General features: G+C 44.7%; 1 protein-coding gene across 1 annotated transcript; it reads left to right on the top strand.

Annotated features, from left to right (window-relative positions):
• Window positions 1-1016: 1016 nt before the first annotated feature.
• On the top strand, window positions 1017-6553 carry CCDC190 (coiled-coil domain containing 190). Its single transcript, XM_045876364.2, has 3 exons — window positions 1017-1203; window positions 5571-5694; window positions 5965-6553. Exons 1-3 carry the CDS (start codon window positions 1017-1019, stop codon window positions 6551-6553), a joined length of 900 nt encoding a protein of 299 aa, XP_045732320.1.
• Window positions 6554-22561: the final 16008 nt, after the last annotated feature.

The raw sequence follows: 22561 nt of genomic DNA, 5'->3' as shown, positions 1-22561 counted from the left end.
ATGTCTTTTCTAGGTCCTGACCTTATCCTCCCTTTCAACACTAAGCTTTTTCCTGCATTATTATCACCAAAGTTCCATCAAGAGCAATCCATTTACATCCTGGGCATGTATTGTGATCTTAGCTCTGAAATAAGTATGGTGAAGAACTCAAAGAAGAGGAAGGTGTGTCCTGCCTATACGTGTGATAGAGTTTCAGGAGGAGGAAGCCAGCATGGGCTTGGTCATCAGGGTACAAGAAGGGTAGAGAGGACCAGAGCTCTGAGAAGATGAGTGAGGACGTCCAACCCAAGTAGTCTCACCACTGCTGCCGAGACTACTGTTTGGAATGCCTTTACTGTTTTGTGACCATAGAGTCCTACTCTCCAGATCTGGTGTGTTATTATTAGACTCTATAGTCACAAATCTGAAAGCCCCTTGGGAGTGGGAACTATGACTCAGTCACCACCACCCTCAGCACTTAGCATAGCACCTGGCACCCGGCAGGCTACAGGCTGTGTGGACCCACTCATGTGTGAGTGAGTGAACCAAAAGGGGTCCCAGAGAATAGCTCTGCCCTAAGTCTCACATCCTCTCCAGACCCTTCACCAGGCTTTTTGGAAGCTTTTGAAGAATAGTGGAAGAGACTCTCTTATTGGGTAAATAATGCTTTATATAAGTAAAGTATTTCTACTTTTTTCCCAAAAATTGTTTGTATGCTTGACCTTTATGGCAATCTGATTGGGGCTGTGTGGGGAGCCTATCATCTATCACTATGTTATTGGCAAGGACACTGAGCCTCAGAGGAACAATTTCCACCACCACCACCACCCCATCTCCTGTGTCACTCTAGGAATTCATTAGCATAGGGCAAAATTTCCCAATGGTGTGAGGGGGCAGCTGTCGTTTCAGAAACACACAGGATTCAAATATTGAAACCTGATTAAAAGCCAGGGGTCAGGGTCTCCCTGTCTTGCTCTATCAGGTCAGTCGTGGTGCCTGACAGAATCTTGTATTATTGTCTCTAGACCATGAAGAGGATGGAGAGGTACATGGTCACGGGTCCTGTATATAAGCACTTTGATTTGGAGAGGAAGAACGCCAGGTGGGCCGAAGCCAGACTCAGCCAAAGACTGCAGGGACTGGAGCACATCTGCCTGTACCATATGAAGCTGCTGACCTGGGAGCAGAGACAGCTCCAGAAAGAACTGCAGAGGTTGCAACAAGGTGAGGCCTCCAGGACGGGGGAGAGGCAGGGCAGGGTGATAAGCCATCGCCTGGCGGAGGCCAGAGAGACACCCCTACCTCAGGACAAGGGCTCTTTCAGAGACCTAGATACCAAGGAAACAAGAACTTAACTGACCTGGATTTTAGGCTGCCTGCCCTCCTCCCACCCTCCCTGGGGTACATAGCTCCCTGCAGCAGCTCATCTTCAAGCCTTTTTGAGCTGATACTTCTCAGGCTTCCAGTCACTTCCGTGTTTCAAATGAGCTCTCTCTTGCTTAAGTCCTTTGTTTTCTTCTTATTTTATTTTTCATTCTGCTTTCCTTTCACTATATCTGGGTTGATTTGGTTTCATCTCTATGCCTGGTCAACAGCCATTGATTGAGCAACTGCTTAATATGCAAGTCACCTTAAGAAAGGGAAGTAAAAAAAAGAAAAGAAAAGATCCCCAGGATTAGCGACCACAGAGCAATAGCCTCGTCCTGATACCTGCCCTCTGATGGTGCTGAGCAAGGAGCATTTGGCCATTTTCAACGCTCACCAGTGTGACTGACTTCAAAATGAACTTCTCAGCCACCCTCCTTGTACTTTAATGTGTGTTCACACTAGAGCCTGCAGATTACGCTCAGATTAGAAAATTTCAAACAAGTAATTGTGGTATATCGGCACTGTGTTTTCTTTGACTCCGTACGTCAAAGGGCCAATATTTCTGTTGTTTTCCCAAAGAGGCCTCTTTACCTGTAAGTCATGTGCTCATGTTCTTTATAACAATGCTCTTCCATAAAACCTCCTGTCTCCAAATAACCCTTTCCAAATGTGTACATCATTTTAGAAAACTGTCCAATTAACAGAGATAAGCAAGTAGTTAAGTAGCTATAACACGAATAATGGAACTCGCCTCAAAAACTAGTTTCTAGTTTGTAACTACTGATCATCACAGAGCCAAGGGACTACACAGTGGTGTCCAGAATCTCAGACCCTCCAGAGCTGTCTACACCGTTCAATAAAAATTGGGAAAGAAAACCCCCCTACTCAAAGATCCCATTAAAACATGGCGGCTAAGAACACAGACTCTGGACCCAGACTGTCAGGGTTGAAATCCTGACTCTCGTTTACCAGCTGTGAGGCCTTGGGGGGCTTACTGGACCTGTCTGTGCTTCACTTTCCTCCAGTGTAACAGGGAAATGATGTTCCCCACCTTGTGAAATTAGTCGAGGATTCAGCAAGCACTTGGGACAGTACCTAAACACAAAATAAGTGTTACATAAGTGTTTACTCTTATCACTTAATTGATTGATGGATCCACCAAGAAAAGATGATTATAGGACTAAAACTTTCCTACTGCTTGGTTGAAACTGGACAGTTGTACGGTTTGCAGAAACGACATCCATGATAAAAATAATTTGATTTTGATATTACTTCAAAACTCAGCATAGAAAGGATCCACCCCAGCTCTGCAAAACTACAGCCCCTTCTCACTGAAGGCAGGTGCCAGAACTCAGAAGCTCTGAAAATGCTGGGGCATGTTCCAGAGGAAAGCCAGGTGTCAGTATTTGATGTCAACTTGTTTAGGTCTACACGGCTAATATATGGACACAAGAACAAAAAGTAATGTCCATACAGCTGGCCTGGGAATTATTTCTAACCTGCAGCTTTGGGCCTAAAAGGGGACTCTGAGCAAGTAGCTGAACTTCTCTGCTTTCCATTTCCCTGTCTGTAATAAATGTTAAAAACAAACTAGAATGAGAGCTCACAGACTGGAAAAGAACCTTAAAAGCCATCTGGTTGAATGCCACTTCTATTCTCAAAAAGACATGTAAGACATTATACCTACTTTCACGGAGTGGTGCGGGGAAGGCATGCAAAAGGCCAGGCCGAGGTAGGTGGCTATTCTGGCTGAGTAGAGCATTTGCCTCGGTGACAGGTGGTATGGGAAGAGTCTGGACCAAGAGGCAGAAAACTGATTCAGGGGCCTCTGTCTCTATGTCCCTTAGAAAGTCATATTCTTTCTGAGCCTTGGATTCTTAACAGTAAAATTAAGGGAAAGGGGGAAAATTTTAAGGAAAAGGGGAAGAAATGATATGTATTATGTCTCGGTATTTATCAGGCACTGTACTAGGCAATATTTTCCCATGATTCATTTACTGAAATTGTTACTGAGATTCGGCTACATGCCAGTTGGTGGACTGTCTAAAATGCATATTCTCAATCCTCATCTGTAGAGATTTGGATCAGCAGGTTAGGAATTAGGCTCAAAAACCCACATTTTTAACTGAGGTAATACTAAGACAGATTATTGTGGGACATTATAGCTACTCCAATAGATGCAGGAACGTAAATATGAAAAAACATGGTCTGTGTCCTCTAGATGCTCATGTTTAAATTGGAGGGTAGCTGTGCTTGTGAAAAATTATAATAGAAAATGCTAATTGCTAAATTAGAGTTGTTTCCAAAGGAGGGCAGGAACATAAGAAGATTCCTGTCTATCAAAGGGCCTCAGTTAAGATCTCCCAAGAGAGGCAGTGTGTATGCAGAATCTTAGAGGAGAATGGCAGGGCGGGGGTGGGGGGGGGGAAGTGTGGTTTGTCATAGGGACACATGGAATGAGGCCACTCCTGGCAGAAGGAACAGTATGTACAAAGATGCGCCCATGAGCATGACTTGCTTCAAACAGTCCAGTATTGAGGAGGGTAAGGGGCGAGGAGAAGGTGAGGCAGAGTGTGGAGGCAAAGTGGTGGGGTTGGTGTCTCTGATCATGAAGAGTTTCATAGGTCTTGCAAAAGAGTTTGGATTTCACCCTATAGGGTCTGGGAGTAGGGAGATTACATGTTCACTCTGGCTGCAATGTTGAAGAGAATTCCTAAAGTTCAGACCTAAACTAGGGAATTGGCCAAGTAAAGAAAAATGAGTATTCTGAGATATTTAGAAAGTAGAATTGTCAGAGCTTTGTGATTAATGATATGTTCAGGGGGAAATAAAACCAGAGTCAAGAGTATATTGCCTGGCGCAAAGGAGGCATCCAAACGTCCTTGCTGAGTTGGAGAGTTGGATGTAAACAGGTACCACGCCTCCACAAGGGAACACGGGAGAAAGATCCAGTTTCAGAGGAAAGTTATGTTCATTTCCGAGCCTGCTGACTCAACAGGTCTAAGCTGCAAAAGAATGGCCTGGCTGGGAGAAGTAGCTTAAAATCTCTTGGTTTATAGGAAATAGATGAAGGTCTTACATGGATAAGACACACACACACACACACACACACGCAGGCACACACTCAAGGAAATAACAGAGGAAGAATGGCTCACAAAAGACCTTCTCTTGTCTTGACTACCTCGCAAAGAAGTGATGAAACAGTATTAGGAGTTGAATGTGATTTCTAGTCCCTATCTGGTCATATTCCCTCTGCCTGGTGCCTGCTCACCCCAGTGCAGATCCAGGGAACTCACTCCCAAACCAGTGCAAGACTTTCAAACCCAAGTGACCAATTCATGAGGTGTCTTGAAAACTAACTGGGTCCTCCACAGTAGCCATGACTACAAGATGCTGAAACATTTATTCAAAGAGTGAAAAACCCACTTCATCATAGCCAGCAGTTACAACTCATGGTTGAGGCAAGTAGGAGGGCACATAATTGAGGTGAAGGAAACAATAGGGCACCATCTCTGGGTATTGCTCACACCCAGGTATTTTGTCTTGAAAACCCCATGCTTGCCAAACAAAACATTCAAACAAAACCTCCATGGGCCTCCAGCCAGTTTAAACCTCTGATCTCAGTGTTTCTAAATCCTTGTTAACATGTTCTAGGTCAACCCTGGGGAACTGCTGTAAGTTCTTCTGTCTTCATCCAGCATGCCAGATCAGCCTGCTGTGTATGTGGTCTGGAGGTGTTCATATGTTGGTTCTCTGCCCAGAGAACCCATTGCCAGTCCAGCATCCCTTCCCTTCTTCTCTTACTAGATTAGTTTTTAGGGCTTCCGTAAGAGAGAACCACTAACTGGGTGGCTAATTTATTGCCTCACAGTTCTGGAGGCTACAAGTCCAAGATCAGGGTGTGTGGACGGTTGATTCCTCCAGAGGCTGTGAGGGAAGGACTTCCTTCAGGCCTTTCTCAGAGTGTCGATGGCTGTCTTTCCCCTACATCCCTTCACACTGTCTCCCCTCTGTGTCTTTGTGTCCAAATTTCCCCTTTTTATAAGGACACCAGTCATGGATTAGGGCTCCCCCTAATGACCTCCTCCTAACTTGCCTATCTCTGTAAAGGTCCTATCCCAATAGGGTCACATTCTGAGGTGCTGTGGGGTTAAGACTTCAACATATGACATTTGGGGAAGACAGAATTCAACCCGTAACACTTATTCATTAACTCAAAGCAGATATTATCAAGAAAAAGCTCTCCTCTTATTTGGGGAGTGGAATTCAGAAGAGACCAGAAGATGTCCTTGAGCCCTCACCACCAGGAGGACAGAAGCACCGAGTTCCGCAGGCAAATAAAGTTAGGTAAAAAAATGCTTACTAAACTCATGGAGACACCATTGAATCCCTCTTCCCAACTGACTTCCCTAAATCATCCTCTCCCTGAGAAAATGCTGCCTTTCCTCCCTAAGCAATGAAACACTTCCCCATATTGGAACAGCCCCCTTCTCAGCCACTTCATTACCTCAGCGGCTACCACACGGAAGGGGAACAGGTCTAACAACCGGGAAATTCAAAATATGGGTCTTTTTGTTGGCTTTCAGACATCTTTCTTCTTTTTACCTCCTTCCCCAGAGCACTGGCCACCAACTCAACCCAAGGAATATATAAAATCAAGTCCCAGATGCCTCCTTTCGATCACGCTGGCCTAAGGGACTCCGTGAAAAGCAAGGAACAGTCACTCTCTCAAAATTACAAAGCTTCCCACTTCACAGCAGAGAAGCCACAAGCCCGAGAGAAAGATTGTCTAAGACCCCCAAAGGGCAAAGACTCCAACAAGGGCATCTCTATTCTGTGTCAAGATCAAGATGTCTCTATCAACACCCTAGACCAAGGCCCTGGTTCCAGCCCAGCTGGTGGGAGGGGAAAAGCACACACTGATGAGGCCAGATCACAGGATGCCAACCTAAAGCCAGACCCCAATGCTGGCAGACAAAGTCCCCTGAATCCCAGGGAATGTGCAGGAAATTTGAAACACGAGTCCATAACACCTACCTTCCTAGAGCTGTTTGTGAAGGTCAGAAATGCCCACTACCTCCAGCACAGGGTTCCCCCTGAGTCTGAGAGGTTGCTTAGTATTGGGGAGATATTCGGGCACAAGGAGTCCTTCCAGCCCAGAGGAGGACAGGAGTATGAGAACAGGGCGGGCTTCCTTCGTCTCTAACCACCTAGCATAACCTCACAAGAACATCTTTCGTACTCGGTAAAGAGATGTGTGCCTAAAGTAACTGCAGTAATTAAGATATATTACATATATATATACATATATGTATACACACACATATGTCATTATATATATAATATTAGTCAATTTTATTTTAAACTCTCAGGTTTTTCTTTTTTTCCTTTTACGGGGATAGAATCTTTCACTGAATGAGCAATACAAGTATATGAAAAATGAGGGGAGAGATGAATCTTCTGAAAACACTTTAAGAGGTGCGCACATGCTGCTGATGTCAGCAAAACTAGGAATCTACTCTGACGACTAGACTTTTCCTGAAAGGAAAAATATGAAGGGTCCTGCTTAACGTTGGCCAACCCCTTTTTCTATAGGAGGTTCTTATGGTGCCACCTGCTGGCACAAGGACATAGCTGTTCTGTCTCAGTTCACTTACAACGGAATAGGAACGCAGTTGGAAATAGGTATACTCATGGGTTCCATAAATAAAACCTGCTCACCCACTGAAGTCCGTCCTTCCTTCCTCCCTCCCTCCCTCCTTCCCTTCCTTCCTTTCTCCCCAGGCGGCTCCACTTAGTTTCCTCATTCCTGCTTTCCACCTGCTCATATCACACTTTTTGGATCCTAATAAAAGAATAATAAACAATTTACATTATTTCCTCTAACATTTCCCCCCAAGAAGCAAAGCAACCGATGAAGGCAGGCCGGGAGACAAAACTGATTCGTGGACACTTATTTTTATTCGCACTGGCCCGTGACCGCCGGGCTAGCAGGGGACAGGGTCCCCCAGTGTAGAGAAGCCCCTGCAAACTGCCCCAGCCCTTTATTATATCTTTACTATATGTCCTTCCTCCTTGTCTGCTCCTTAAAGCCCGTCTGTCTCCGTTACAACCCCACTCCAAGGGTGAGTTTCCAAAATGATTTATCCCACTTCTCTGTGGGCCTTTGCTCTGGGCCAGCCACTGGAGGGCGCAACCATCAGCAAGGCAGCGGAGCGTGGCCTCAGCGAGGACGCCTGCTCCACACACGCCATCAAACCCCCCACTCCACGCACACCCCAGTCTTGTGAACTCGAGAAATAAACATCCGGCTCGGTGCTCGGAGTAACTGTGCTCGTGTCCTCCTGCATCAGACAGGCCCAGACCCGTCTCCGTTTCCTACTCCAATATTGCATACACTCTAACGTAAATGACAGGTCCTGCGTTGCCACAAAATTGTGCGCTTACAAATCTTCCAACCACACAGATTTTATATTCTCATCATTGAGTCCAATACATTTTCCTTCTTTGATACAACAGACACGGTACTCTTATTCACACAGCTCAACACAATCAAGTGGGAAGCCACTGCGGGGGGCCTTGGCTGCCCTAACTCATCACGTTCTGAAGGACAGCTCCAAGCCCTTGTCTTCGCAAGGCATTCTGAGCTCCAGGACGGAACACTGCCAGTCAGCTTTACGTCATTCATTCCCACCCTGGTCCCAACTGGGGATAAGTGTGCTCCCCAAAAGACACTGGCCAGGTGAGGGGGTGAAAAGACCCCGACCTGTATACCACTGCATTAAACCCTGGCAAAAGCCTCCCAAGGGTAGGAAATCAGTAAGAGAGTTGTCTCCATTTTACAGAGAAGAAAACTGAGGCTCGTGATAAGCAAAATGACTCTCTCCATACGGGAATGTGAATGAGGAACAAAGATGTATTAAGGAGAATGTCTTCTCCATTAGGAAAAGGGGGCTTTCACCTTGTTACCTGAACCCATCCAGCGAGCGGGAATCCACGCTTCAGGCGGAGGCAGAGGCGTCTGGAAACGCTGAGGTGGTCGGTGGCTCAGCCTCTCACCCAGGGTCCCAAGGTTGTGGAGGCTGCTGAGAAGGACCTCAAAGGTTCTGACAACCCTCAGGGATCGGGTAAAGTGCTACCAGTAACTCCGGAACAACTGATCGGGTAAAGTGCTACCAGTAACTCCGGAACAACAGCCCCTCTGAGGGTGAAGGCAAGGCAGAGGGAGGGGAACCTGGAGGGCTTGGCCCCCACACCAAGAGCCCCGGGACCGAGGAGCCTCCGTCCCAACCAAGCAGAAGTCAACAGCCCTACATGGCCAACGACCGCCTGTGTAGCAATAACTACCGCGAAACTAAAGGGAAGCCAGAGACGTGTGACCCCAGCCCGAGCCCAGCCCTGCGCAGGCGTTTGGACACCGAGGGCAGAAGGAGGGAGACAGGGAGGCCAGGCCTCAGGCTTGCGCAGAGCCCGACTGCACTGGGGGGGTGGGGGGGGTGCTTGCTCCACGGGAAGCCTGCTTCTCTCTCTCCCGCTCCCCCTGCTTGTGTTCCCTCTCTCGCTGTGTCTCTGTCAAATAAATAAATAAAATCTTTAAAAAAAAAAGAAAGAAAGAAAGAAAGAAACTGCGGATGAAATTTAATGTCATTAGTTCAGTTACTTTGAATCGCTCTGGTTTAATTCCACTCAAGTTGTACCATGAAGCTGGGCAAGGAAGAAACCTTCCCACTAAAAGGAAAACACACAAATACACATATAAAGACTCCAAACGTACTTACACACTGCTTAGAATCAAACCCAATGCTAGCATGGAGCTTCTCGACTCAAAATTATTTCTAATAAAATATTATTCCAGAAGTGTGTGATAGAAAATGTATGCAAGCTATATATAAAGATATTAAATTTTGCAATTCACTACGGGGAAATTTGTGCACACTCTTGCTGAAGTCTGACCTGGACAGAGCCCCAGGAAGTAGGAAGCAGGTCCCTGTTTGTCTCTCAGCTTAAGCTCTAGCAACTAGGCTAGTATGAGCAGAAAATAATGAGTGATTCCAACAGTTATTTCAATGTTATCGCATCAAAGATTAGGTGGAGTTTTGTAGAATATGTATAAGAATTCCTATTTGAATGGTATTTTTCCTGAAGAATTTCCCTTCCTTTTTTAGGGGGTCGCACTCACACAAACACGCACATACAACACCCTCCTGACCCGGGGCCCCGTGGTCTCCAGTGCTGGTTCACTACCCATGCTGCCACCAACAGCATCGCAGAGCTCGGCATGCACATGGGAGCTGATGCTGTTTCAGGAAACTTCACCCTCAGTGTCGGATGGGAGATGTGAATCGTCGCCCCAATGTGTCTTTCACATGCTAGCAAATTTGGGAAAATTTTTCAGCAGTGCCATCATCCAGGTCCATCTGGAAATGAAAGCAATAGCTATAACTTGGGTCTTGAAGAAAAGGAGATTCACAAAATTTGGGTTAAAAAGGAAGGCATTTAACATGTATAGGAAGAGAGTGAAAAGCTATGGATGGAAAGAGACCAGCAAACTAGGGCTCCTCTAGGAATTACTGGCAAGTAAGACATGCAATCTCATGGTCCCACCTCTGTCCCTTTCCAAACCAACTGGGACCCTCGTAAGTGGAAAAGCTGACAGATCTGAGCTTTGCTGCCCCCGTTGCCCCTGTCCTTGGGCAGAGGCTAGCTACTGGTTTCAGGACCCAAGAAGAGGCAAGCCCCTGCATTAAAAACACAACAGGGACCTCAATTCTAAAATCAAGACTCTTTCATAATTATCTGAGCAACTCTAAGATAAGTAACCTTTTCTTCTATTGTAACAATTGATTCCCAACAGACATTCCTTCAGTATAGAAAACAAGCAATAATTGTCCATCCATATCTACTATACTTTCGCCTCAGAGCCAGCCCTGCAGAGGTCCTAAATAATTTACACTCAGGAGAACATGCCTTCTGAAATCTGACTCAGAGTGATCAGAATCCCTAGGTTGAAGAGTACTATGGCTCACCCTACTTTACTGTTTAATCCTAATTATCACGAAAAAGAAAATAAACAAGCCTGTGTTTGGTAACATACAAATAACCATCTTGTTTATACTGGTCATCTTGGAGTTTTTCCATAGTGTATTGGGGTTGGTAAAGGCTTTGGAGATGAACCAGTTCAAGCTCAGTCCAGAGGTATGAAATGATTTTTTTGAAACAAACAGAAAATGAAAATACTTGTTTTCAGTGAATTTCCCACCAAGACTTTGATCTAGAGTTGAAAGTCTGTTCACTCTGTAAACCAATGACCTTCCCTAGTGGGGGAGATGGTAGGTTCGAGCATGTAAACTTGAGAGTCAGGGGTTATTAGATGACTGTTATTTCCCAGAGGGTATTCCCACAGATGCTGCAAAGTGCTAGAGAAAAAAAGGACTCTGGGTTCAACTAAGCTTGGGGACATACAGATTGCCAACAGACACATGAAAAAAAAAATGCTCCTCATCACTTGACATCAGGGAAATACGAATCAAAACCACAATGAGATACCACCTCACACCAGTCAGAATGGCTAAAATTAACAAGTCAGGAAATGACAGATGTTGGTGAGGATGTCGAGAAAGGGGAACCCCCCTACACTGTTGGTGGGAATGCAAGCTGGTGCAGCCAGTCTGGAAAACAGTATGGAGGTTCCTCAAAAAGTCGAAAATAGAATTACCCTATGACCCAGCAATTGCACTACTAAAGATACAAATGTAGAGATCTGAGGAGGAATGTGCACCCCAATGTTTATAGCAGCAATGTCCGCAATAGCCAAACTATGGAAAGAGCCCAGATGTCCATCAACAGATGAATGGATAAAGAAGATGTGGTGTATATACATACATACATATACATATGTGTGTGTGTGTGTATAATGAAATATTACTCAGCCATCAAAAAGAATGAAATATTGCCATTTGCAATGATGTGGATGGAACTAGAGGGTATTATGCTAAGTGAAATAAGTCAGTCAGAGGAAGACAAATACTATATGATTTCACTCATATGTGGAATTTAAGAAACAAAACAGGTGAATATAGGGGAAGGGAAGGAAAAATAAAATAAGATGAAAACAGAGAGGGAGGCAAACCATAAGAGACTCTTAATCATAGGAAACAAACTGAGGGTTGCTGGGGGGGGGGATGGGGTAACTGGGTGATGGGCATTAAGGAGGGCACTTGATGGAATGAGCACTGGGTGTCCTATGCAACTGAAGAATCATAAATTCTACCCCTGAAACTAATAATACACTATATGTTAACTAAATTGAATTTAATAAAAAAATAAGTTTAGGGAAACGTGGGTTAAACAATGAAAACAAATCTCTCTCCTGAGGACCTCTCTAAACCTTTAATAGGCTAAGTTTATGCTGAATGTCTGGGTAGAAATTATGTCATGCTGAATTCCCCTAAATGATATGACCATGACATTTTTGTGCATAAATCATCTTCAGAGACTATGATAATTCACTAATCACACCTTAGAAACACTGTCTTGGAATAAAAACTAGATTAGGAGAGGGGTTTTTTTCTCATGTAGGTCAAATAATCAGCAAAGATCTTACAAATTCCAGATGGCAATAGGAGGAACGACACTTTTCATAGAGAATATTTTCCTTTTAAGTGTTCCCCCATGCACGCGCGTGCACAAACACACACACAGACACACACACGTGACAACAGCCTCATTCAAAAATTTTCTCAAGGTAAAATGACAAAAATGGTAAGAAGGTGAGGTAATGTTTGTGACTGTTTCAACCACTTTATATAGGTTACATGTGTTGGGAGGTAATCTTTGCTTCATTTCACAGATGAGAAATCTGAATTCAGAAGTCCAGCTGGATTCTACTTAGGCAATAAATACAGAGCTGGGGTCAAGCCTATTTCTGTGTGCCTCCAAAGCCCCTGCTCTCCCCACATCACACCACCTTGCTTACTTCCATCCGAAAGTTCAACAACAACAAAAGTTGCTAACACCAAACACTGGGCAAGGGGCTCCAGCACAGGCCAGACCAAAGATGAATTCAATTAAAATTGACATTGTAGGCGCGCCTGGGTGGTGCAGTCTGTTGAGCATCCAACTCTTGGTTTGGGCTCAGGTCGTGATCTCAGAGTCATGGGATCGAGTCCCACATTCAGCATGGAGTCTGCTTAAGTTTCTCCTTCCCTCTGCTCCTCCCCACCCCTCTCTAAAATAAATAAATAAATCTTTAAAAAATAAAATAAAATAAAATAAATGGTTGTCCATTCTCTAACACCTATTCTACCCCAAATGATCAAATAAAATCAGTCATGGTAATTCTATTCTGCCTGCCAGGAACTCATTCAGGAAAGGGCATGTGCCTCTGTTGTTGACAATCAGACTTGAGGAGAAGTCAACCGAGGGCTCTGGGACAGGTCTTCCCATTCCCAAGAAATCAACAGAGAGAAAATGGTTGAACTCATCTTTTAGACACTGCCATATCTGCCTGTGATTCCCTGACCTGTAGTCATCCTGCTGCAGACTGAGGAGGAAGCCCAGGCAGTGAGGAGCCATAGGCAGAGCTGGAGAAGTAGGTGGAAGGCAGATCATTAACGGCTTTATGTTTTGGGTGACTATGTAATCTACCATCCAACCTGGAGCACTTCTGAGAATGAGAAGGCATGCTACTAATAAATAAGCTGAGCTAACCGGCACAAAATGGACATCCCATGCTAAGGAGCGTGGGCTTTGCCTGGGTCTGGCCACTTCACGACTTCGAAGGAAAGAAAGGTTGTAGCCCGTGGGCAGCTTAGATGTGCCTTTCTGGCCACATGGCAAGAAGAGGTTCACAGGACAGGATGAGAACTGGGATAAAACTGGAGGCATGGTCCATACGAAAGAGGCTGAATGACTGGCTAGGCACAGGCTGTAGAGATGGGGAGGATGAAAAATGTTTAGGAGGAAAAGAGGAGAACCTGGTGGCTGAGGAGGTATGAAGGGAGGATGCAATTTGGGACTGAGATGGACTTCAGTTCCTGGCTTGGACATCTACATGAAAGATGGTGCCACTTCCCAGGACTGGGGCCACATGAAGGGTACAGCCCCGCCTCACCCTGGGAAAAGCCCAGGTGGCCAACCTCTGAAGCCCGGGGGAGGCTGAGCTCAGCTGGACCCGCTGAGTAGGCTTGTGTGTGAGATGCATCTTGATGGAAATCGTAGAAAGGAAATTAGGGGTGGGGGAAATTGTTTATTCTGGCAAAGATTAAGGAGAGAAAAATTTGAGGGAAGAGAATCCATTAGTGGCTCATCTATCAAACTATCAACAAGAAAAGATTGAGGGCAACATATTGTAATGTGTCCGTGGCCCAGGACACATCAAGAAGACTAAACCTCGCCCCATGCCTGGATTTTAGATCACACCCCTGCTGTGGCTCTGGTCCAATCATTCTCTTTCTCCCAAGAATCAATCTCTCTCCCTCATCTCTCTCCTTGTGATCTTACCAGTTTTAATACAACTAGGGGGCCCGACTTTTGTGAAGCATTCCAACACCCAGCCAAGATAAGAGATGCAATGTGGTAGTTGCTGGCCAGGGGACAAAACACCCACTGCCCTATTGCTTGAGAATTCAGTAATTCATTCATCTAACAAATATCCCTCCTGAGCACCACCATGTGATAGGTCCGGCCTTTCATTACAAAGAAGAGGAAATGAGGCATGATCAGTGTATGCTCAGCCAACTTCCAGGCTATTTGTTCATGCCTGTGAATCTAATCCAATAAAGACATCTGATAGGCTGGTGTTTGTCTGGAAAACACACCACTCTCTCTCTCCTCCCAATTTCCCTTCCAAATCGATGACCTCGCCACATACTTTACAAGAGCCAAGAGAGCAAAAAATGAAGAAGCTAACTGACGTAAGCCTTGGGTGGGACCACAATAAAATAACATACAGTTTTTGCAGAATAACAATGAGTTTTTCTTATTATAGAACCTTTTAGAGTTCTGAGTCTAAGAAGACCTTCCCTCTTTCTGTAGTCCATTTTCCGTGCCTTCAAAACAACAGCGTCTATTACAAACTACCAAAGCTGGTGGTGCTCAAAGTTAGAGCGGCTTTAGGATGACCTCAAAAGTAGTTCACCTCTTTAAAAAAAAAGTAGTTCACCTCTTAAGGGAAAAGTACTTTCAGCTAATCAGAGCTCTCCTTATTTGGCCGTTCATTCAAAGTGTATTTATTGTCTACTCTATATAAAGTTCCTGTCCCAGGTGTTGGGAACGCAGAAAACATGCATATGTAACCCTCCCTCTGGAGCATTTTTACTCTGGCAGGGGAGCCAAACAATAAGAAAATGATTATTCAATTAGTTTTTTCATCGCAGTTATAACGAGCGCTAACATATTACAGATGCTAAGAAAGCCTAGAACAGGGGGCCTGACCTTGTCTGGAGAGACAGGGAAGGCTTCTTTGAGGGCCGATGGTTAAGCTGAGACCTGACAGGAAAGGAGAAGTGGGCAAGGTGAAAAGGGAGGGGGTGAGGTGAGTTTCTAGAAGGAAGATGAACCTGAGCAAAGGTCCTTAGATGACAAGAAGCATGGGGTTCGGGGTTCCTGAAGGAGGAAGAGTGTGGCTGAAGCTTAGAGAGAAGAGGCAGAGAAAGGGCTTGTAAAAGAGGCAGGGGCCTCGCTACTAAAAGTTTTCAGTTAAACAATGTTCACATAACTCACAGCTGCCCCTTGAACAACACAGGTTTGAACTGTGTGGGTCCCCTTATAAGGGGATTTTCTTCAAAAAATATTACAAATGGATTTTCTCTTCCTTATGATTTTCTTAACATTTTCTTTTCTCTAGCTTACTTGATTGTAAGAATACAGTCTATAATACATACAACATAGCAAATATGTGTTAATCGACTGTTTCAGTTATGGGTAGGGCTTCCGGTCAACAGTAGGCTATTGGTAGTGACGTTTTTGGAGAGTCCAAAGTTACACACGGATTTTTGACTGCTCGGGGGAAGGTGGGGGTCAGTCGATGCCCCTAACCCACGTGTTGTTTGTTCGAGGGTCAAGTGTACTTTGGGGGGGATTGATTTCATTGTTTCAAAGGCCTGTGGTAGTGCTGTGATGTTGCTGAGTGGACCGGGAGACTCCCACTTTCGCTGGAACAGGCACCACAAGAGAAGAAAGAGGAATGTGTGTGACTCACGCCTACCCGAGCCGAGGGAGGCTGTGGCGCTGTTCGCTGACACTGAACAACCTTCCAGGTCCCTTATTCTTATATTTGTCATTTCTCCAGGGATTGCATGTACCTGGAAAGTAAGCCAGAGGAAGGAAGTGGGACGGACTGATGAGCAGTGTCCTCGTGAATTATTTAAATGAAACAAAGTCCCATTATAGCTGTCTCCTTCCCTTAGGCTTATGGAGTTGAACTTAGCACGCCCTGTGTCAACACAAGATACAAATCCCTAATCTTCTGGGACTTAAAAATGGGTTGGTTAAGACATGGATCTAAACAGACCCCTCAACCATAACTAATTCAACATGTGTTCTAGACATCACTTGGCATAGAATTATTATTCGTCTAGTTTTCCTAATAAAACTGAAGACCAGACACATCCAAACCCGGGTTAGACACATAATAAAGGGCTAAGCCTTATGCCTACTAGAGCAGCTCATCCTTCCCAAATTACCGAAGAGGACAGCAAACTGCATCTCTCACACAAGCTCAAACACTGATGTGAGTACAGAGATACATATGCGCAAGCATGTCCGTTTATACATATGGAAATAGGCACATGAATATTCATTACCATATTTCATCTGACCCAGGACACCATATTTTATGACACGCACCATTATTTTCTGTATGAAAGAAAAACATGCTGCCAATTAAACTGACATGCTGTTGACTGGAAGATACAGCACAATTTCAAAGAAGTTGAAATATGAAAATGTAAATTTTAGAATTGAAGAAACAAGGTCTGAGCGTGTATACTGCGTGCATGACACACACCTACTTTTTCTCATGTCTGTCACCTGCAAACAACTAAACATCATGTTAGAACCGGATAAGGTCTTGGGTGATAGTCTCCTGTTGCCCAAATCATAAGAAATCAGGAAAAGGTCACATTAGCTAAACGCTTAGATTATGTTGAAATCCCTTTATTCCTGCTGAAGTCACACCTGATGCATGAAGCCTTTCCAGACTGATCTCCCTTCCCATCACCACTAGAACACCTGCCCTTGTACTCCTCCATCCAAAACTCGATATAGAAAGTCTGGTTTTCACCTGTCACCATTTCTGTATTTCAGTGGTGTTTCAGGATAAAGGTCCCTGCAATGTGTGTGTGGAGGGGGGGGTCCACTGGGGGCCACATTTTCTATCTACCACCTCCCACCCCCACCCCAGCTTTAGCAAGCACATCCATAAATACCCATGCTCTTGACTTACTCTCCCAATGCTCTAAAATGCAAAATGTGAGAGCTCCCAGTAGGATGCTTACTAGTATTCCTGGCGATTTTCAAAAGGAGAGAAAGCCTCATGAGAAAATCAATGTAAGATTTCTCCCTCAGACTATACATTTCCCTTTCACTAAATCCTTTACTTTTAGTCCAGCCAACAATTACAAGGGACTAACTAGGAGCAAGGACTACTGATCTAGTGTGGGAAATGCAGAGAAGAACATAGCTCACTCAGCACTCGCCCTGTGCCAATGAGGGCCTGGGGCTGCTCCCAGAGAGCCTGGGGCAGGGGACAGACACACCAACGTGCAAGCAACAAAGGCTTGGCAAATAGGTTCTTTTCTCATGGGCCATAATAACAGCTGCTTTTGGATGACAGCGTTAAGAAGGATCCTGAGGTTCTAGCGGTTACCAGCTCATCTGTGCCACCGGAAGGCGTCACTGCAAAGGAATTCATGGAAAGCACAGCTGAGCAAAGAGTGGTAAGTCACTCACTAACAACTTGCAATATTTGGAGAGTTTAGCCAGGGTCATAAAGGCCTCATTTTTATTTAATCATTTTGTGGTTGAATCATGTATGTTAATTTAGATTTTTACGAAGTACAAAAAATGTTACAGGGTCCGGGGGTGGGGGTGCTAAAATATATATACACAGTTCCACTAGGAAGAGGCAACACTGTTAATATGTTAGCATGTTTCTTTCCAATTTTTTTTTCTAAGCATTGTCAGAAAGGAGAAACATTAAAACAACAATAAATATACAGACAATCCCTCTACCTTTTGGTTTCTGTTAAAGGACGGAGAACAGTTCCCAAAGTGTATCCACAGGTCCTTCTTGCCACAAGATGCTCTCAAAAAAGGAATCTGTGTTTAAATGCATTTGGGATACACCTGTGTCCTGGGGTCGGGGAGGGACCCTGGTAACACGGTATTAGCATAACAAGGATCTTGGGAAGTTCCACAGTAAACAACAAATTCCTATGGAAATTTTCCCTTTTTCTTACTTTCTGTCTTCCTCCCTCCCTCCCACCCTCTCCCTCCCCTCCTCTCTCTCTCCTCCCTCTCCTAGCCCCTTCCTCTCTTTCCTGCTTACTTGCTTTTATTACCAACTAGCATCTTGCAGCAGAATCACATTCCTACAGAACACACTTGGGAAATCGTTTCTCCAATGATGTGCCCATATTCCCACTTTTATAGGCTTCCCAGAGCCAAGGAGCCAACATGAGGGAAGCAGGCCTATCTCTTAAGACACGAAGTGCTAAGAGGCTTGCAGGCACCTGGAACACTGCCTCAGAAAACCCCCGTGGGGGCCCGAACATGGCTGTCAGATGAAAACCCTGCCAGGCAGCACCCACTGGAATTGGTAGGATAAAGTCAAAGTGAAGAACCAATAAACTTGGAAAACTCTTGAAACTTTCAATTTACATAAAGATCTGCTTTCTCCCTTTCCCAAAGCTGAAATGCATCTTCTATGATCCAAAGTGAATGCCTTTTTATAATTCTGACAGTTCTTATTCGCCCACAGCACGACAAGCGCCAGCAGCCTCCACATGAAAGGAGGCAGAATTCCAAATGTCAGGTTGGCGGTCACTGCGCCTGGGCAGACTGCAGGGGAAGACAGGCCCGAAGGACACGGAGAGAGGGGCTAGGGGCCTCTGGAGTCCTCAGATACATAGTAAGTTGTGAGCATCTGCAAGGTACCATCCAAAGTAAGCGTTCCCCTAATTCCCTGTGAAAATGGAACTCTGGTTAACAACCATGTACTATGTGTCCACTATATGAAAAGAGATGGATTATAAAAGAAAGCCTCTACTCCCCCAGAAACTTCTAGTATAAAAACACTGGCAGCTATCCTGTGCCTTTACCTAAGAAATGGCTGGGGGATGGGCAGTGTTCCCGGAGGTATACTATCCATCCCCTCTAGCTTGAGGTAGGAACTTCCAGCACCAGAGAAGCCTCACACTGAGAGGCCTTGCCTGGGGCCCCTCACTCCAGAAAATTCTGCCCCTGTAATGAACATCTCGGTCTGCACAGAATTTATGTTGGCTTTTATTTATTTTATTTCATATAAAGGCACAGCTTGATCCTTGGTGATTGTTACCCACAGCAGAACTGCTTTGCTATTTTATCCAGTTTAATTTTTGGTGATTTATTTTAACTATGGATAATTTCTCTTAAAAACTTATATATTACATGCAATCTTAATTTTAATTTATGTTAAATCTTAATTTTAAATAATTAAGATAACACTCATGTTATAGACATATATTATAGGAGTCTACATAATTACATTATATAATAACTATCATATGTAAACTTATAATGATTATTTTCAGTAACAAATTACTTTCATCTTAATTTTATTCATTTAAGCGAGGACCAGAAAATGCCAATGTATGAGAGGGAGCCCATGTTTGACCTATGCCCCAAATAAAAAAAGCCTACTGCCTTTCTTCCCCTAGTCAGCAGGACAGAAAGAAGTCTGTTATCCCTTATAGCACAACTCCTATTGAGCTCCTTATGTGGTTAAGCAAGAAGCTCATAATATGCTCTGGGGAAGATCAGGTAAATAGCCTTAGACTCAACATCACGGCCCTTGGCAACTCATTATTTATTTATTATTTATTTATTTTAATAAACACTAATATAACAGTAGCTAATGGATGCCAGATACTGTTCTAAGCATTTTATGAAGATTGACCCAGAACTTCCCCCCAAAAGAGTAATGAGTCCTATCTCAAGGAGAGCTCAGAATTGCTGAGAGAGCTGTGTTTCTATCTTATTTTTAGAACTAACACACGAAGTCCCTAGGTGGGGAAATCTCAGAACTAAAACTCGGGGTCTCCAACAGATCAATCAATATTAGATAAAAAAGAACAAAGGAGGAAGTCACAACCTAGTTGGGCCCCTCATTATAATTTAGTTACACCCACTGTTCTGACCGCTTCCAGAACTTCCTGGGAGGAAAAGTTTCCCTGGTGAACCTAGAGAAAACACCAAGAAGCAGTAGTTCGTCTAGAACAATGGTTCTTGAAGGGATGGAACAATGGTTCCACTGATCCAGGAAACTCACTCAGAGAGCCTCTGAGGTAGAAACGATTTCCATAAGAATACATTATGGGCTTTTCCACTCTTTTCTCTCACATGTGTATACCCAAAGTTTCCAAAGGCTCCATGACATGGGGCCCCATGACATTGCTCAGAAGTTTCCAGACCTCCCCGTGGAAGGAGGGATGACTCCTAGGTGAGATTAAGCAAAGGGAATGAGCAGGTATGCTCGGCTCTTTCAGAGCTGGCTTGCCCACAAGCAGCATAAACTCTTCTCTTTCCTGCCCGCACACGTAAGGCAGGCTCTGCCACCAGGGGGAAGGCTGAAGACCTACATCCACGCAGGGTAATCTCAGTTCACAGAGAAAGGACTCGGAAAATCTACTTTTAGCCTCAGGTCCAGTTTTGCCAGAAATAAAGTTAATCTGGGAATCCCTGTGTGCCTGTTACTCAGTGTGTGAACTGGAAGGAACGGTGAGCAGGGGCTTATTAATGCCTCAGGCCCCAACGTGTGACCTTAGGTAAGTAGTGTCCTCTCTGTGTCTTAGTCACCTCCTCTGGAATAGGGAGATATTCATAAGCTGCCTCGCAGGCTTATGAGCTAATTACAGATAAAGAGTCCAGAACAGTGCCATCGCAGATAGCTATTGCTTTATTATCATTCATTAGATAAATGAGATGCCCCAGGAGAGCTTCAGAATGCCAAGAGCTACATGTAAGTAGAGAGCCATGAACTCCTTTTCACTGCTCCAGAATGTTCCTTCGTGCCAACTAGCCACACTTGGATTCTACCTTGTCCTCACAGCAATTCTGCTCAAGTGTCTGTAATGTTCTTTCTGAAACGAGGTCAATTATCGGGCAGTCAGTCTCATGATCAGGAATTCAACAGTAATAAAGAGACTCTTTCCCTGCCATTTCCATATCACCAAAACAGGCCGCACCTGTTGGTCCAAGTCCTTGTTGAAAGCCACAGTCAGTCAGTGGTGTATGTGGAAGAGCCATAAGGCTCCTTCGTGGCCTTTGCGGTGCGGGGGCCCTCAAGACTGAGGTGAGATTTCACGGCGCCTCAGGATGACGTCCAGATGAGCTGAGATGGACGGTCAGGGTGACATAGGCCATGTTCCAGCTCTAGAAACCAAGGACACACAACAAACAAAACTGGATCTTGAAAACCAGCTCACTTGTAGACACGGTAAGGTGATACTGTGATTAATAGTAAGACATACACATTTGGCCTTTGTCCCCCGTTCTTGGCACAGAGCTCCTAAAATCCTCGGCATTTCCTAAGTGAAAGGCAAGAAGAACAGAATCCAGAGAGAGAGAGAGAGAGAAAAAACCATGGCTGCAGCTAGAGCTCTAAGGGGGCCCCTGGCTGGCACTGTAGCCTCCCGTAATACAGAGCCTCTTCCGAATATTGGCCTAGCAGGGAGGGGCCCAGGAAGGAAATACTCCAGCCTTCCTTTCCTCCCATCTTGCCATCTCTACATCCTCCTTCCGATGGCTAAAACCAACTGGAAGCCAAGATGGTTGGGGGGGGGGGGGGTTGATCATTGATAATGGCAGCGTCTCTGGACACACAACGAGTAGACAGGAGCAGTGTGGATCTAGGGGTGTATACAAACCACAAGGACTAAGAACTGCCCCCAGAGATCCCCAACATTTAGATTACACCTACTGTAATCTGGATGCCAAGGGGGAAAGGAACAATCGGCAGGTAGGAGGACAATCAGGAAGCTCTGTGAGAACGTGTTTGAATAAGGTAGAAGTGACCCACGGTGTCAGCGCCTACTGATGGCTCAGTTAAGGTGAAGACATTCCAAATAGCAGTGAAGGTCTTTGTTGTGATGCTAAGAGCTGTTTTTGGTACAGAGGTGAGAGCAAAAGTCTACTGAAGTGGATTTAAGGGGGAAGGGAGGAGGAGCCTTGAAGACAGACATTCAAGACAGATCTTCTTGAGCTTTGCTGCAAAGCAGAGCAAAACAGCAGAGTAGTCCGTGGACTGGGGCAATGGAGTAATAAAGAGTTTTTTGTTTGACTGATTTTTGTAAAGAAGGAAGACCCTGACACATTCATTTGTTCCATGTCTGACTAATTTCCTATTCTATCCTGAAAAACAATCCAATTTTTGTAGCATCCCAGAGACTTTGAATCATATTAAAACCTCCGTGCCCAGCAGCATTTCTCATAATAGCAATTTTCCTTTCATAATATGCAATACCAATTTCTACCTATTCATCCTATTCCGTGTCCCCTTATGTTTTGCCACCACTATTTCATACTTCAAGGACAAAACTAGGCAGAACAGTAGACTTTGACTCCAATGAATACATCTAGAAAATCGAAGTTACCTTGAGAAGAGGTCAAAGAAAAACGCTTTCATGTTCAGCAGAGGATTAAGCAGGATTCCAGCATTTAGTTATGCATCGTGTAATCTCCAGGCTGTAAGTAAAACACCAACGTGGTATTGTTAGCTGCGACTAGAGAAACAAGGTTACGCCCCCCTCCCAAACAAGGGGAAAGCACTGTTCTCTTCAAAAGTAGATGGCCAAAGGGGGTGGCACCCAGGATCATCAGGTTCAACAGTCTACCTTCCATCCAGATACATTTGCAAGCTCTTGATGAAGGGACCTCTCTTGAAGGGAAGACCCTTAAGGACTTCCAATCAATCTTGATGTTTACCGCCTTGCAAGTCGGCACCCTTGCTCCTCCC

The sequence above is a fragment of the Mirounga angustirostris genome, unplaced genomic scaffold (assembly GCF_029215605.1).
Source record: "Mirounga angustirostris isolate CCGP_5_RB_7025 unplaced genomic scaffold, mMirAng1.0.hap1 SCAF_6, whole genome shotgun sequence".
NCBI lineage: Eukaryota > Metazoa > Chordata > Mammalia > Carnivora > Phocidae > Mirounga > Mirounga angustirostris.
The sequence above is the reverse complement of the archived record's forward strand: the minus strand, read 5'-3'. Positions and strand labels throughout refer to the sequence as shown.

Excerpts from the sequence above, each read along its gene's own strand:
- CCDC190 (XM_045876364.2), top strand. The coding sequence starts at position 1,017 with ATGGAGAGGTACATGGTCACGGGTCCTGTATATAAGCACTTTGATTTG. Across the intron at positions 1,204-5,570 it reads ACTGCAGAGGTTGCAACAAG|ATATTATCAAGAAAAAGCTC; the intron begins GTGAGGCCTCCA and ends AACTCAAAGCAG. Across the intron at positions 5,695-5,964 it reads CCGCAGGCAAATAAAGTTAG|AGCACTGGCCACCAACTCAA; the intron begins GTAAAAAAATGC and ends CTCCTTCCCCAG.